At 47.7% G+C, this 18,377-nt stretch overlaps 1 protein-coding gene across 2 annotated transcripts in view; it reads left to right on the top strand.

Moving 5' to 3' along the window:
- The window catches only part of LMF1 (lipase maturation factor 1), a 199,022-nt gene that overhangs the window by 70,630 nt on the left and 110,015 nt on the right, over positions 1-18,377 (top strand). For both annotated transcript variants that reach the window (XM_044303094.1, XM_044303095.1), the window contains exon 5: positions 11,681-11,746. In XM_044303094.1, the coding sequence (XP_044159029.1) occupies positions 11,681-11,746 (66 nt within the window). The remainder of the gene's footprint in view (positions 1-11,680; positions 11,747-18,377) is intronic.

Raw genomic sequence — 18,377 nt, 5'->3', positions numbered from 1 at the left:
GGGGGGGGGGGGGGGGGGGGGGGGGTTGTGGTCTTCAGGAGGGGAAAGGTCAGGATCCTAATCCAGTTAGTGCACTTGCTTCCTGTTCTTTATTTCATTTCGCTTCTTCTTCAGAGATTTTTTGTTATTTTTGGAAAATTTCATGAGAAAGGCCGGGCACCGGAATGCAGTCGTACCTTGGCCCGTCTCTGGCGCCATCCAGCATAGAGCAGGTGCTGCATCATTAGTCATATACAGTAAGATACATCCAAATACTAGCGCCATGAAGGTGCGCTATAAGGGCACCACTGGGCGGAGAGTCGCTGCAAAGAAGGGCTTCCACTTTGGAGGACTTGTTACGTGCGCACTCATTCATTGGATCTAGTGTCGTGTAATACTAAACGTCTCCTGTAGGGGCCGCTGCAGGAGAAACGTGCAGCCACCTGACGGCTGGTGACGATTGATCGCACAGAGGGCCTCATTCAAAGAAATGATCGTCCTGATGGGATTACTCACAAGGTCTTTAGGGGGTCGTTTATTAGGAAGCCTATGCCAGCTTGTGGCGTAAAACCCCTTTTTGCAACTTTTTAAACACCTATTCAATCCAAGACTGGATTTCTTGCAGTCCTGAAAGACATATCTTCCTGGTTATGTAGTGATGCTGATCTCGGTTCCATATCACGGATGTAACATTTCTTACAGGATCAGAAAAACATGGCTGCTTTCCTTCAAAAAAAGCGCCACACCTGTTCCCAGGCTGTGTGTGGTATTGCAGCTGTGCCCCATTCACTTCAGTGGAGCTGCAGTACCACACCCATCCTACGGACAGGTGTGGCACTATTTCTGGAAGGAAGCAGCCATGCATTGCCGATAATCCACCATTGATGCCAGATTAAAGGAATTTTACCGGAGCAGAGGTCATTTTAATATTTCGAACGATCCTAAATGCTGACTTCCCCTTTAATAAAGCTGGAAGCGAGGTTCTGCCACAGATCTGACACTCTCTGGCTGCGGCAGGAGCCAGAATACACAAGACCCGCTTCTGGCTGCTTGTAAAAGCCGCTTTTGTGACACCGCGGAGCAGACGGAGATAAAGATCAGCGGCGCTGCCCGGGTCCTGCGGCTGTGTTCTGTATTGTAGCATTATCAGTGATAGGACAGGCCCAGGCCTATGTGCGACCACCCTCTAACCAGCCTGCCCACTGCGGCCCCTCTCCCCTCAGGGCTCTGCTATCCGTGGGAGTCTGCAATGGACTGTTAGATTAGACTGTTGACTGCACATGTCTGATACTGTTATATCTGCAGTCCAGTTCTGATCCAGCAGTCCCATCTAAAATGTGTACAGGAGGCGAACAAGCAGCTCATGACTGGGGGAGGGGAAGTGGTTCATTTTAAATCTGAAAATTCAGACGTGACTGCAGTCACCCTTAAAGGGGTAGTCCAACCCCTATATGACCTCCCCCCCCAATGCCTGGGCCCCTCGAACACCTTATACTTACCTGCTTCCGGCACCCGTGTCGCTCTGGATCCCTGCACGGCCACCGATGCATCAGAACATCCGGCGACAGGGAGAGCAGCCAATAGCAGGCCGCAATGGGGACGAGCCTCCCTAGCGTTACCCGTGATGCTACGGAGGCCCGTCGCCGCCACAGCCTGCAATTGGCTGCTCTCCCCGTCGCGCGGATTGGCAGCGGCAGCTGTGCAGGCATCCGGAGTGATGCGGATGCAGGGGAGCAGGTAAGTATATTGTATACAAGGGGGGGGGGGGTCATTATAAGTTTCACACTTAGGGCTTATTAACGACCGTAGGCCGTCTCTGCCCATATTGCGGGCAGCAAACGGCGGTCCCGTAATATACATGCACCGGCCGTGTGACTTGAATGGGTCTGCAATCCTCAAGATGCGAAGCGGAGGCACGGATTGAAAGCCCATGGAAGCACTTCCGTGGGCTTTTTGGTCCGTGCCTCTGCACCGAATTCAAGTGAATGGGGCCGTGCCGCAGTACGGGATGCACGCGGCCGGTGCCCGTGCATTGCGGACTGCAGTTTGCGGTTCACAGCATGGGCACGGATGCTTTATGTTCGCGTGAATGTACCCTTACAGGAGTCCTGGATGTGAGGAGCTGTCAGTGAGTAGAGGTTGTACAGTTGCTTAAAGGGGTATTTCCACCTGAGACATGGATTTGCCATCATTGTCAGATAGGTGCGGGTCTCACGTCTGGGACCCGCGCCTAACTCTAGAATGGGACCCCCGAAGTGAAAGGAGAGCAGCCACGCGTGCGCGACCATCCTCAGTTCACCGGTATGGATGTTCAGAAAACAGGTGAGCGCTGGCTCGACTATTTCCGGCAGAGGGGCGGCCGTGCTTGCACGGTGAACTCTACAGTCACCGCTACTGACTTGAGTGCGCTCACTCAGCTATTTTCGGAACTCCCATAGCAATTAAGAGAGAGCACGCTGCGCATGCGTCACTTTGGGACCTCCTCTTATCTGACATTAATGATCTATCCTAGTCCCAACCCCGCTTCTTCGGTAATATTTTCAGCCTCCTTCTTGTGGCCAGTAGGGGGCCCCAAGCATTTGCTTGGTTTCCGTGATGGGAAAGTCCGCCACCGTTCCCCCGCTGCCGCTGGATCTATTGGTTGAACAGAAACTGAAGAACAGCTCCGCTCAAAGTGCAGTGGCCGCGCCAGGGTACTGCAGCTCAGCTCCCATTCGCGTGACATGACCTAATGTAACCATCATCTCAGCTCCCACATCGCACTGCACAATTCTGCAGGTATCTTTCCATGTGAACGGAGAAGAAGAGGAGGAAATCACTGGATACAACTTGACAGGTGATAGTCCAGGTTTCCAGGTCTTCTTGCCTCTGTCAGGGCTCTTGCTGCGTCTTACATCATTCCTAGAAGCGCTCAGCCAGAATAATCATTAATTAGCGAACGCCTGTTGTTTTCTTCCATCGGAAGCGAAGCCGAACGTGCGTCCTATTAGTCAATACCACGGTCACTCGGCAACTGAGATGATGGGCAATAATCCGACGTGCCGTCCTGTCACCTGGATAAACAAGAGATAAACCTGCTCAGGCCTGCACATCCCGGGGCTCTGACGCCATGTGTAGCGTCCAGCGTTCAGATGATGACGCTGGACTATTGATTGTGTATAGGCAAAAAATTCTTTGGTGATAAAGTAGGAAAGCGACAACCACTTTTGCAAGCCAGAAATGTGCTTAGAGCAGTTGTCACTTCCCTTCCCCCGCTCAGCTGGAGGAGAAAGCTCCTCCCTAGAAAACATCACTGCCGTTCTGCTACCGCTCTGATTGGCTACAGGCTGCTCTGTCCCCGCCCATGCGGAATCTCATAGTTTACTGAATGTCTAGAATAATGACCACTCCTACGGTTCACACAAACGGCATTATTCATTGTGGTACCACGATCTCAGCTCTCCTACTTCTGGCAAAATACTTTGACAAATTCCGCTCTGCTGCTATTGACAGACTCCACTCTGCTACAATGGCAAGTTCAGCCCTGCTACATCTGACCAACTCCGCTCTGCTACATTTAGTAAATTCAACGTGCTGACGTCTGATGCACTTTACTGCTATATTTGACAGGCTAAGGCCACGTTCACATCTCCGTCAAGATGGCCGACTGTTCCGACTCGGATGTCGGCTGTCGGCCGAACCAAGAAAAAAACGTTGCATGCAACTGTGTATATCTGGCCGAAACCTGGCATTTATGTCGGAAAGCGGCCTGATCACTGCCGGATCCCATTATAGTCGATTTAAATCTGCCGGTGATCTGTAGAATCTGGCAATGCTGGATCTGGTGAACTCGGAAGTGTGGACGTGGCCTAAGGGTACTTTCACACTAGCGTTTTTCTTTTCCGGCATTGAGTTCCATCCTACGGGCTCTATACCGGAAAAGAACTGATCAGTTTCACCCCCATGCATTCTGAATGGAGAGAAATCCGTTCAGGATGCATCAGGATGTCTTCAGTTCAGTCACTGCGGTATTATCTCCGTCCAAAATTCCGGATCAGTTGAAATTCCGGATCAGTTGGATCCAGCATTAAAAATACCGCAATGCCGGATCCGTCCCATGCGCAGATCGGTAAAAATGTGAAAAAATCCGTTTGTCCGTATGACAAACTGAGAGATAGATCCGTTCTTGCAATGCATTTGTGAGATGGATCTGCATCAGGATCCGTCTACAAATGCTGTCCGTTTGCATGCGGATTGCCGGATCACGGAACTGCTTGCCGGATCACTCTGCCGCAGGTGTGAAAGTAGCCTAAGTCTTGCTACACCTGGCAATTTCAATTCGGATGCATCTGACCAACTCGACTCTGCTACATCGGCACCCTCAGCTGTTTCTCTGTAAAGTCAGAAGTGTGTCAGACTCTTGACATTTCAGCTAGATGCAGTGTATTTTGTTACTATGAGAGGATGCATAGGAGCACGTGGCCATGGGTCAGACCCAGCGTGGTACTGTTGGGGGCTGCAATCAACCCGTTTCTTAAAGGGTCGTAATAAAGTGCAAAATGTAAAACTCAGCTTTTTATTTTCCAATTACAGCGGTGTCTGTTCCCTCCGCACGGCCGGCTCTGCTGCTTAAAGCTTCCAGTGTTCTCTAAACACCCTCCACGCGCCGTCCCTCGGGTGGAGGTAGAAGCCGTGTTTATAATAAATGGCTGACGCCATACTGGAGCAATTTGGACTGACTTACTGTACCAAAACAGCTGTTCCTCTGCAGCAACCGTCTGTAATTAACCCTGAGCCAATTAGCAAGGCCTTCATTCATCTCATTGACTTTTGATTTATGTAAAGATGGCATCCTCTAGACCAGTTCTTGGAAACATCTCACGAGCTGACGCCGATGAGCCGATGGAAGGCGGGGAGAGCTCGGACTACAGTCTCCTCTTCATACCGCCACTTTTATATTTGTATATGTTTTTCCTGCTTTCATCAAATGCGAAATGTCACATTCGTTTCCTGCCTGACGATCGGTGATGATGAATAGGCACAGGGCTGAGCCCGGGATGCAAGGGTCAACTTTCCTCCGAAGAGGATTATTCCTGTAGATCTAACCCCTTATATAACCCCATGTTGTGCTGTCAGAGGAGCCTGCCCTTCATTGACCTCCTATTTGATTCCAATCTCTTCCACACATCATAAACCTGTGCCTCTCCCATACTGAAGTAGACAGGTCACTGCCTCCTGCAAGATGTGCACACTCCTCTTCTGCTGCTGTCTTTTTCCCCCTGATCTGATTGGCCCCACCCATTTCATAACTAGTTTCCTGACATACTCTGTGCAGGTAAAGAATTTTACTCTTTCCTCCCTGTTTGCATGAGTGGACAGGTCACTGCCTCCTACAAGATCAGCGCACTCTTTTTCTGCTGATATGTTTATGCATGATTCTCATCATCTGATTGGCTACAGGGTCTTCTTTGCTAACCCATTATACAACTGAAACACTCTGTGATGGTGGAGAATCCTCCTCTTTTACACCCTGTACGCACCTAGATTCACGTGAGTTGACAGGTCACTGCCTCCTACAAAATCAGTGCACTCTTATCTGATTAGCTACAGGGTGTTCTTTAGCGATCCATTATGCAGCTAATTTTCTGAAATACTCTGTGCTGGTTGAGTATCCTGCTCTTTCCACCCTGTAGTCACTAACGAGCACAAGTGGACAGGTCACTGCCTCCCACAAGATCTGCTCACTCATCTTCTGCTGCTGTCGTATCTATAGTCTTATTCACCCACATATTTTACAATGCATTTACTGAAATACTTTGTACTCGCTAAGAATCCTGCTGTTTTCACCTTGTGCTCACTAACAATCACATGAGTGGACGGGTCATTGCCTGCCGCCAGATCAGCACACTCCTCTTCTGCTGCTGTAATATCTATGATTTTATTGACTACAGGGTGTTCTATCCCCACCCATTAACTAGCAACTACTTTTCTGAAATACTTGTGGAGTATCCTACTATCCTGATCTTTCCACCCTGTACTAACTAATCAGCTCTTCATTGACAAGTCACTGCCACCCACAAGATCTGCACACCCCTCTTCTGCTGATGTCATATCTATGATCTGATTGGCTGCGGGGTATTCTATCCTCATCTAGTTCACTACTCATTTCCTGAAGCTGAGAATCCTACTCTTTTTACCCTGTACTCACTGACAAGCACATGAGTGGACAGGGTCACTGCCTCCCACAAAATCAGCACCCTCTTCTTCCGCTGTTATCATTCACATGATTTCATTGCTTACTCACTGCTAGTGCGATTGAACAGGCTGCTGACCAGCTTACATACTATGTGCTGCTTTGGGACTCTGCTCTTTTACCCCCTGACCTCCCTCACGTCTCCATTCCTCCCTTCACATCCTGACGTCTTATCCGCAACTTTCTTAGGGTACTTTCACACTTGCGTTGTTTGATTCCGGCAGGCAGTTCCGTTGCCTGAACTGACTGCCTGATCAGGCAAACTGTATGCAAACGGATGTAATTTTTTCTGACTGATCAGGCATTTTTCTGACTGATCAGGATCCTGATCAGTCAGAAAAATGCCTGATCAGTCAGAAAAATGCATTGCAATACCGGATCCGTTTTTCCGGTGTCATCAGGCAAAACGGATCCGTTTTTTTTTTTTTTTTTCATTTTTAAAGGTCTGCGCATGCGCAGACCGGAAGGACGGATCCGGCATTCCGGTATTTTGAATGCCGGATCCGGCACTAATACATTCCTATGGAAAAAAAATGCCGGATCCGGCATTCAGGCAAGTCTTCAGTTTTTTTCGCCGGAGATAAAACCGTAGCATGCTACGGTTTTCTCTTTTGCCTGATCAGTCAAAACGACTGAACTGAAGACATCCTGATGCAAACTGAACGGATTACTCTCCATTCAGAATGCATGGGGATATGCCTGATCAGTTATTTTCCGGTATAGAGCCCCTGTGACGGAACTCTATGCCGGAAAAGAAAAACGCAAGTGTGAAAGTACCCTTAGCCCCGTCTAAGGTGCATAAAAATGTATCATAATTTCTGATTTTATTTTTACAAATTTGGCAGGACGCGGGAGGTCCGCTATCCCCTATTACTTGTTTTCCTATAATTTAAGTGTCCCCTCCCCCTTTGCTTCAGATTAGGACAGAATGAAGAAAAGCTGAAGAAAACTGGCAGCGTCTGAGCCGGGGCTGTGTAGACTGGAGAAGATCGCTGCCAATGACAATACAGCCTCGCTGCTTGATTTACTACCATAACACGATTCGCGGGATGGAGTCTGTCACCGGCATCTGTAATTACTGGGGCTGATTGTACACATCAACAGGCGCGCAGAACATTCAGCTACATATTGGCAGCGCAAACGGATATCTGCCTATGGAAGAGCAGAAGTAACCTTCCCCCGCAGAGAATTCACCTTTGCAGGATGCACTGATGAGAGCTACGAGGGTGAAACGGGCGCCCCTTGCGGTGCCTCTCTAATTATGCAGCAGATCTCGTGACTCCTCCTCCCTGAGTTTAAAGGGTTTGTCCAGGATTTTATTATTGACTGACTATCCTCAGGAGAGGCTGTCAATATGAGATCTACACCCGACACCAACACCGATCATATGTTTTAGTTGTAGCTCCAGCGCCAGAACTGCACAACCCTGTCCACTACACAGTTGACGGAGCAGATCCCCGCCGATATGAGGATAGTCTGTCCTGTCCCATTGAGAAATGAAGAATTACACAGTCTCCATTTATATCCTGTGGTGGAGCTGCAGGGAGGTTTAACACTTACTGCCCGGCTGATCATTTGGGGGTCCTAGCAGAGTGAAGCTTTGTGATCATCTTCATTAGTAAGGGACATTTTTTACAATTGGGGATTGACCAAAGCTAGGACACCGATTAATGGCTTTCCATGTCAGCAGTGATGTAACAGACAGTCCTCCTCCTGGGTGGGCCCCTTCAAAGTTCAGGCCCCGTAGCAGCTGCTTCCCCTGTTTCCAACATACAGCCAGGTCCATAAATATTGGGACATCGACACAATTCTAACATTTTTGGCTCTATACACCACCACAATGGATTTGAAATGAAACAAACAAGATGTGCTTTACCTGCAGACTGTCAGCTTTGAGGGTATTTACATCCAAATCGGGTGAACGGTGCAGGAATTACAACAGTTTGCATATGTGCCTCGAACTTGCTAAGGGACCAAAAGTAATGGGACAATTGGCTCCTCGGCTGTCCCATGGCCAGGTGTGTGTTATTCCCTCATTATCCCAATTACAATGAGCAGATAAAAGGTCCAGAGTTCATTTCAGGTGTTTGATTTGCATTTGGAATCTGTTGCTGTCAACTCTCAAGATGAGATCCAAAGAGCTGTCACTATCAGTGAAGCCATCATTAGGCTGAAAAACACAACAAACCCGTCAGAGAGATAGCAAAAACATTAGGCGCTGCCAAAACAACTGTTTGGAACATTCTTAAAAAGAAGGAACGCACCGGTGAGCTCAGCAACACCAAAAGACCCGGAAGACCACGGAAAACAAGTGTGGTGGATGACCGAAGAATTCTTTCCCTGGTGAAGAAAACACCCTTCACAGCAGTTGGCCAGATCAGGAACACTGATGTACTAGGTGTATGTGCGTCAAAGTCAGCAATCAGGAGAAGACTTCACCAGAGTGAATACAGAGGGTTCACCACAAGATGTAAACCATTAGAGAGCCTCAAACAGGACGGCCAGATTAGAGTTTGCCAAACGACATCTAAAAAAGCCTTCACAGTTCTGGAACAACATCCTATGGACAGATGAGACCAAGATCAACTTGTACCAGAGTGATGGGAAGAGAAGAGTATGGAGAAGGAAAGGAGCTGCTCATGATCCTAAGCATACCACCTCATCAGTGAAGCATGGTGGTGGTAGTGTCATGGCGTGGGCATGTATGGCTGCCAATGGAACTGCTTCTCTGGTATTTATTGATGATGTGACTGCTGACAAAAGCAGCAGGATGAATTCTGAAGTGCTTCGGGCAATATTATCTGCTCATATTCAGCCAAATGCTTCAGAACTCATTGGACGGCGCTTCACAGTGCAGATGGACAATGACCCAAAGCATACTGCAGAAGCAACCAAAGAGTTTTTTAAGGGAAAGAAGTGGAATGTTCTGCAATGGCCAAGTCAATCACCTGACCTGAATCCGATTGAGCTGCATTTCACTTGCTGAAGACAAAACTGAAGGGAAAATGCCCCAAGAACAAGCAGGAACTGAAGACAGTTGCAGTAGAGGCCTGGCAGAGCACCACCAGGGATGGAACCCAGCGTCTGGTGATGTCTATGCGTTCCAGACTTCAGGCTGTAATTGACTGCAAAGGATTTGCAACCAAGTATTAAAAAGTGAAAGTTTGATTTATGATTATTATTCTGTCCCATTACTTTTGGTCCCTTAACAAGTGGGAGGCACAGATGCATATTTATGGGCCTGACTGTAGCTACGCCCCTGGTGTGGACCCATTGTGCCAACTAACCAGTTTGGGTTTAGGCCAAACCTAAGGGCATGATCCTGACGGTCCCCTGGTATTCACCCTATTAAAGGCATCTAGACTTCGCTGCAGGGGAGCAACAGGTCGCTATCTCCTGAAGTGGTCCCAATCTAGTTGGCAGCTGCGTGGGTCGGAGACACCAGTACGAAGCACCATAGCGGGCAGGCGGGATGGGAGCCATCCCGGCTGCGTCATGGGTAATGCATTTTAATTCTCTCCACTGATTACAAGCAATTGCACTTTATGCACTTACAGTATATACTCTATTACTCTCTTGAGGGGATTATATGCGGAGGTTTGCACGTGTGGGCCATATAATGCCATAGTTCTGATATATGCACGTAGTATATTACTCACGCTGTCCAGTGATGTCGCCCTGTGACCGCATCATGTTTTTACATTTTTGATTTGTGTTATTGTCTAATAAAATTTTTATTTTGTGCTAATAAATGTTTTAGGTTTTTGTAGGTGTAGTATCCGTGAAACAGGTCTGAGGTTGAAGCAGGCAGCACTGGGGCAAAACGGTAAACAGGCAATGGTCAGGACAGGAGAAGTGGAGCAGAATTGGTAGTCATGCAGGAATTCGGTAAACAGATAGACAGATAGCGCCTTCACTTGGCAAACTAGAGACTAGGATCCTAAAGCTCAGGCACCTTCCCCTTGCCTAATATACCACTGAATACCTAGCCTTTGACTCAGGAACATTTCTGCTGTGTGCATACTGGCCCTTTAAGAGGCTGAGAGCCTGCACGTGCTGGTCCTTTGAGAAGCCGAGAGCCAGCACACCCTAAGGAATAAGTCAGAGACACCTCAGGCACAACTTGCCTCACACCGCTGAACGCTGGCGACTGGGACCAGTAGAGAGCTGGAAGGTGGCGGTCAGAGGGAGGCAAGGCAGCGGTGGTCACAGAGTGCTGGCGTGACAAGTGATTTTATTATGGTTAACTTATTCCGGCCAGTTATCTCTATGTATTTTTAAATCACCAGTCACCACTAGACCTAAGGAGTATATTGAATATGGTTTATACACAGTATTCAGTGAGCTCCCTCTAGTGGTGGCTGCGGGAAGCAAGAATTGGATAATTTCACTCTATGTCTATGCAGTGGATTGGCTGCTCTGTGTCAGGAAAATGGAGCACTGACCCATAAAAATGTGTTTTTGGTGGAGATTCCTTTAAAGCCACCTGTCTGTATAATAGAAGGAGACACAAAGGATCCTTGTCTGAGGGACGACACCCAGTGATGAGCAGGAGACGTCTCATTATCTCATTATTAACATGTGCACAGAATGATTGCTGCTCCTGCGTGTAGCCGCTGACGCAGGCCAGGCCGGTCAGATGAAGAGGTGAAGACATGCATTGTGTCTGTGCACATGTGGCTGCCCCTGGATGATGCCTTTTGACCATCCAAGCTCTTCCTTCATCGGAAACTTTGTGATCCGAATCAGCAAAATGTTTTAAGCTTAGATCAAAGAAGGCAAGACAGTGGCCTAGCCCGGGGCAGGGAGCGTGGCATGCAGATGTCCCCTCCACTGCTGGCCCAGGTGTCCTGTATATACCAGACGCTTCTCTGGTCTTTATCATTAACCCCGTATGCAGAGGAATGTATTAGGCCAAGCCTTGTGTATGTGGAACAGCATTAATCTGTGGGATCTTACATAAAAAGCTACGTAACTAAACAGATTATTTCTTCACTGTAACGTTACTGTGTGCATTATCTGATTTTGTAACATCACTGTCCTATACTGTGACATCACTGTGTGCATTATCCCTGTACTGTGACATCACTGTGTGCATTATCCCTGTACTGTGACATCACTGTGTGCATTATCCCTGTACTGTGACATCACAGTGTGCATTCTACCTGTACTGTGACATCACGGTGTGCATTCTACCTGTACTGTGACATCACGGTGTGCATTCTACCTGTACTGTGACATCACCGTGTGCATTCTCCCTGTACTGTGACATCACTGTGTGCATTCTCCCTGTACTGTGACATCACTGTGTGCATTCTCTCTGTACTGTGACATCACTGTGTGCATTCTCCCTGTACTGTGACATCACTCTGTGCATTCTCCCTGTACTGTGACATCACTGTGTGCATTCTCCCTGTACTGTGACATCACTGTGTTTAGTAAATTGTTTCTTTTTCTTTCTGATTTTAGGGTCTTATTAAAATCCGAGGAGACAAGTGCTGGCGAGATCTGACCTGCATGAATTATCATTACGAGGTCAGTACTTGTAGTGAAATTACATTTTTTAAGGCAAAACTAATTAATTCCTGTTACATGCTAGTATATTGCTAATAACGAAACCTCCAACTACAGGGGCCTATAGAAGTACTGATTATACTCATGTTTTATAATAAATAAAAAAAAGATCCTGAGTTACATCCTGTATTATACTCCAGAGCTGCACTCACTATTCTGCTGGTGTAGTCACTGTGTACATATGTTCCATTACTTATCCAGACTAGGTCATGTATGTGCGCAGCTTAACTTCACTTTTTAGGTGGATTATATATAACCTGTAACATTATGTTCAGATATGGACATACCCTTTAAGTGTCATTAGGCAGCCATTAGAGTGAGTGGCAGGAGTGCCACCTGGTGCGGTATATAATGAGATGAAGTCCTATCCATAGTATTGACGGTAATAATAGGATTACCTTAATTTACCCGTATTCGCCATGTATCCCGCAGTACAGATTTTTAGTGTAGTTGTAAACATGACGGTAATCGTTAATGATGATACCAATGTGATGGATTCTGACCCCCGGAGCTTCTCGATATGTCATATAGAAGTGTAGGTGAGCTAAGTTTGCCATTTCATGCGAAACAAAGACTTCTTTGACAAACTCAGCACTGCTACATCTGCCCGCACTGATTGCCATGTATGGAATTTATTACCTGCTTCTACTCTAACTCATCTTGTTTAATGGACCCAGCGCTCGGCAGGACTGTCTTTAGTCCTTTGTGTCTCAGCAGGGGGGGTCATCTTCTGGAGAGGTGATTAGACTTTAGTCTCCCATCAGACCTGACAAGTATTCAGGATCCAAGAGTTAATATTGAGAGGTAGGTGACCCGAGGTAGAGCCGAGTAGCTGCGGGCACTGGATTATAGTGCTGGGCCTCTGCAGGGCGCTCTACGAAATCACTTCTACAGTAACTATCAGATCCTGAGAATAAGGCTACATTCACATGTTTTACGGTCCGCAAATTGCGAATCCGCAAAACACTGATACCGGCCGTGGGAATGTAGCCGACCCTATGACAGAATTGCCTATTATTGAAGAATAGGACATGTTCTATCTTTTTTTGCGGGGCCACGGATCGGAACTACGGATGCGGACAGCACACAGTGCGGCACCTTTGAAATGAATAGGTCCGCAGTCGTTCAGCAAAATTGCGGAACTGATACGGACCCAAAAATACGGTCGTGTGAATACACCCTTATCCTGGTCACCATCCTCTGTTTATTACCAGATTTATGGATTAAATCGATAGGCACAACGAGCTTCAGAGGCCTGATAACAGATCTTCTGCAGGAGGCAGCCCTATCAGGATTCCTGCAGAGCTGGAATTCCTAAATGAGGCTCCATGATAGTTCAGGCATGTAATGGGGTTGTCTAGATAGATAGATATTAGATAGATCAGAGATAGGTAGGAGATGATAGATCCAGGCCACATTAGTAAAACTCTACAATGTTGTGCTGAGTGCCAGCTACTTCCCCCAGAGCTGGAACCAGGGCATCATCACCCCCATACACAAGAGCGGAGACAGGTACCACCCAGCCAACTATCGAGGGATATGTGTCAGCAGAACCTGAGGAAACTCCTCAGCAGTATCCTGAATAAGAGGATCCTCAGCTTCCTCACCCAGCAGAACATCCTCAGCAGAAGCCAAGCAGGCTTCATACCAAACCACCGCACCACGGACCACATCTACACCCTGCAGAGCCTCATCAAGAGCCATGTCCACAATACAAAGCAGGGAAAGATCTATGCCTGCTTTGTGGACTTTAAGAAGGCCTTTGACTCAGAGTGGCACCTGGGCCTATTCCTTAAACTTCTTGAAAGCGAAATAGGAGAAAAAATATATGATGTCATCAGAAGTTCTTACACCGAGAACAGATGCAGCGTGAAGGTGAATGGGAGGAGAACGGCTTATCTCCGGCAGAGCCGAGGGGTCAGACAGGGCTGCAGCCACAGTCTAATCCTCTAACACAGGCATCCTCAAACTGCGGCCCTCCAGCTTTTGCAAAGCTACAACTCCCAGCATGCCCGAACAGCCTACAGCAGGGCATTGTGGGATTTGTAGTTTTACAACAGCTGGAGGGCCGCAGTTTGAGGATGCCTGCTCTAACATCTACATTAATAAGCTGGCGGCGGCTCTGGAGTCCTCTACATCTGGTCTCACCCTCCATGACACCGAGGGGAAATTTCTCCTTTATGCAGATGATCTTCTGCTACTATCGCCAACTGAGAAAGGTCTCCAAGATAACCTGAAGATCCTGGAGAAGTTCAGTAACACGTGGGCACTGCCCATCAATCCAAAGAAAACCAACATCATGGTGTTCCAGATAAGAAACCGGAAAGCAGCCGGGCGTCCTCCCTTCCTGCTAAACAACTGTCCACTTTCAGAAACCGACACCTACACCGACCTGGGCCTAGAAATCAGCCATTCAGGGAGTTTTAGGAAAGCCATGGAAACACTGAAAGACAAGGCGAGCAAAACCTTCTCTGCCATCAGAAGGCGTCTGTATCATCTTAAGGCACCAGTGACCGTCTGGCTTAAAAACACCATCATCGCCCCAATCCTCCTGTATGGCAGCGAAGTCTGGGGCCCAGACACATACCCAGACTGGGCAAAGTGGGCCTCTGGGCCAACAGAACTATTCGACCTAGAACTCTGCAAACACTTTCTCCAGGTCCACAGGAGCACCTCAAACAGCGCCTGTCGAGCAGAACTGGGCAGATTCCCACTCTACTTTGCTTTCCAGTAGAGGGCGCTATCAGTCAGAGCCCATCTTCATAGCAGCAGTCCCAGCTCCTACCATCACAAAGCCTTGCTACACCAAGAAGCCCCAGAAAAACAAAGCACCCTGCAACAAGTCACCCAAACCCAGCCTGCCCAAGCCACCAACCAATACAGCCTGGCAAAGGGCGAAATCCAGAGGACGATACACAAGGGCAAAGAGGAGTATATCAGGGTCTGGAGGAATGACATAAGAACATCACAGAAGCTGACAGTATACCAGAGCCTGCAGAGGGAGCACAAACTGGCCCCATATCTGGAGAAACTCCCCAATCCAAGAGACCGACAGATCCTGAGCCGCTACAGACTGAGCGCCCACAGCCTGCTCACTGAATCCGGGCGTCATCGACAGAGGTACAAGCCCAGGGAGAGCAGACTGTGCCAGCTGTGCGACCAGGAGGCCGTGGTGGATGAGGCTCATTTCCTGCTGCGGTGCCCCAAATACTCAGCAGTGAGGGAGACTGACTTCAGGAGACTGTCTGATCTCTGCCCAGACTTCACCTCCATGGAGGAAGAAGAGAGACTCTCCATACTGCTGGGGGAAGAGGAGAACACAGCGGCCACAGCAGCACAATACATTACTGCCTGCCATAGACTGAGGGGAGCCTGATATACCATGGACTCCTATATCCCCAGCCTGGATGTGTCCCCGGCCCCCCCCCCCCACCCTACCCAATTATTTCCCACTTGCTTTGGCAATGCTAAAATGTATTTTGTCCTGCCAATAAAGCTTATTTGATTTGCTTTGACAGATAGATAGATAGATAGATAGATAGATACAGTGCCATGCAAAAGTATTCATCCCCCTTGACTTTTTTTCATATTTTGGTGCCTCACAACCTGGAATTAACATGGATTGTTTGAGGATTTGCATCATGTAATTTATCGAACATGCCGACAACTGTGAAGATGTTTGTTGCTTTATTTATTGTAAAGCAAACCACAAAATAACAGAAAAAGTCAATGTGCAGAACTATTCACCCCCCTAAAGTCAATACTTTGTAGAGCCGCCTTTTGCGGCAATCACAGCTCCAAGTCGCTTTGGATAAGTCTCTATGATCTCGCCACATCTTACCACTGGGATTTTCGCCCATTCCTCCTTGCAGAACTGCTCCAGCTCCTTCAGGTCGGATGTTTGCGCTTGTGAACAGCAATCTTTAAGTCTTACCACAGATCTTCTCTTGGATTAAGATCTGGGCTTTGACTAGGCTAGAGATGCCCAACCTGCGGCTCTCTAGCGGTTGCAAAACTACAACTCCCAGCATGCTGCGACAGTCTACAGCTATCAGCCTACAGCAGGGCATGATGGGAGTCATAGTTTTACAACAGCTGGAGGGCCGCAGGTTGAGCATCCCTGGACTAGGCCATTCCCACACATTTACATGTTTTCCTTTAAACCAATCAAGTGTTGCGTTAGCCGTGTGTTTGGGGTCATTGTCCTGCTGGAAGGTGAACCTCCGTCCTGGCCTCACATCACGCACAGAGTGGGACAGGTTTTGCACCTTCCTCCATACATTTTGGGAGTCTCCCACATGCCTTTTCACAAACTCACAACGCGCCTTTTTGTTTTTAGCTGAAAGTAATGGCTTTCTTCTGGCCACTCTGCCATAAAGCCCAACTCTATGGAGCGTACGGCTTATTGTCGTCCTCTGTACAGATCCTCCAGTCTCTGCTGTGGAACTCTGCAGCTCCTCCAGGGTTACCTTAGGTCTCTGTGCTGCCTCTCGGATTAATGCCCTCCTTGCCCGGTCCGTGAGTTTTGGTGGGCGGCTGTCTCTTGGCAGGTTTGCTGTTGTGCCATGTTCTTTCCATTCGGTTATGATAGCTTTGATGGTGCTCCTGGGGATCATCAAAGATTTGGATATTTTATTTATAACCTAACCCTGACTTGTACTTCTCCACAACATTGTCCCTTACTTGTTTGGAGAGTTCCCTGGTCTTCATGGCAGTGTTTGGTTAGTGATACCTCTTGATTAGGTGTTGCAGCCTTTGGGGCCTTTCAAAAAATGTGTGTGCATGTAATGACAGATCATGTGACACTTAGATTGCACACAGGTGACATCATCTCACAAGTTATATGAATTCTGAAGGTAATTGGTTGCACCGGAGCTTTTTATGGGCTTCCTAACAAAGGGGGTGAATACATATGCACATGGCAGTTTTCTGCTTTCTATTTCTAAACAATAGTTTTATTTATATATTTTTCTCATTTCACTTCACCAACTCAGACTATTGTGTTCTGATCCATCACATAAAATTCAGATTAAAAAAACATTGAGCTTAAAGGGGTATTCTCATCTTAATGATCACTGTTAAATCTGTTAATGATTTAACAGTGATCATTTTTCTAAATATATTTAATTAACTAATTCCCACCCCATAGAAGAAAATAAACATATACTTACCTGACTGTTGTCTTCCGTCTCCCCTGGTTACGGCCACCGCTCTTCTCAGGAATCGCGGTGGCCGCGCTTGCACAGATGACTTCTTCTCTTCCCCCGGCCGGCCGCGCGCAGTGCCGAAAGCGCATGCCGAGGCCGCGCATGTGCTATGGTGTTTTTTTCCTGGCCAGTATAGTATACTTGCCAGGAAGAAATCACCAGGGTGCATGCGCGGCCTCGGCGTGCGCATTCAGTCCAGCGCCCGGCCCGGCCGGGAGAAGACGTCAATCAAGATGGAGCCCGCCCCCTCCCGAGTGCCGAAACCAGGAAGTGGACAGCGCGCCGGGAGCAGGCAAGTATGAAACGGCGTGTTGAGAATACTTTTTCTTCATTTTATGGCAATGACAGTTGCAGTATATACTGTGTAAACTCTCCATTTTCCGATCAGCACCTTAAAAGCTGCAGCCATGACTTCCATCTGAAACGCGCAGTCATTCATTCTTTTGTACGTTATTTTTTACATTCTCCACCATACAGTGTTATCTCCCATTACTTCTACCTGAAATGCGTGGTGGTGTTTTTCACTTCCCTCCCATTTAATGTTGGTGACCGCTACAGTATATACCGTTTTCTTGCCTCATTTCCCCACCAGCACCTTACAAGCTGCAACCATGTCTTCCCCCTGAAATGCGTGGTGTTTCTTTTTCTTTTTACCTTTCCCTCCATTATATGGCAGTGACAGCTACAGTCTATATAACATGGATCTCCCCGCCAGAAGCTGCAGCCGTGACTTCTACATGAAACGCGTGGGTTTCAGTTTTTCTATTTGTATGTTTTTTTTTTTGTTTTTTTTTACCTTCCTCTCCATTTTATGGCAGTAACAGCTGCAGTATATACTGTGTTATCTCCCCGATCCCCTCCCGCACCTTGCAGGCCTCAGCCATTACTTCCAGGTGACAATGAGATAGTCAAATGATCTCCTTTGTTGCAGTAAAGCCGTCTCCTGGAATGTAAATCTTTATCATGCAAATCCCGTGTCCACATCGACCTGCTGACGGGACTTTGCATATGTGAACTAAAAGAAAATAAAAAATCCACAGGACAGCTAAGCATGCAAAACCTTCCACCGTATCTTATTATCATGGGGTAGAACGCCCCGCCACCCACCTTATCGTTCCCGAGGGGTTAACGCTGAATATAAGACCCAAGTGTGAACAGAAACACAAATCAGATTGCAGCTTCTGTTCTCCACCTGCCGGGCTGTTGGATTTCAGCATGTCCGATCCTTTCTTTCTCAGGGAGACTGTGTCTTAATCTGTCATCGCCAGATTTAGCTTCGTAGTCCTCTGGTTCCTTTACCCATATACCTTCCTTTTCCGTTCATCCAGAATCGTTAAGAATTTGGCGCTCATCGCGCCTGTCATGTGAGGGCTGTTGCATTTCGG

This window comes from Bufo gargarizans, chromosome 8, assembly GCF_014858855.1.
Source record: "Bufo gargarizans isolate SCDJY-AF-19 chromosome 8, ASM1485885v1, whole genome shotgun sequence".
Lineage (NCBI taxonomy): Eukaryota > Metazoa > Chordata > Amphibia > Anura > Bufonidae > Bufo > Bufo gargarizans.
The sequence above is the reverse complement of the archived record's forward strand: the minus strand, read 5'-3'. Positions and strand labels throughout refer to the sequence as shown.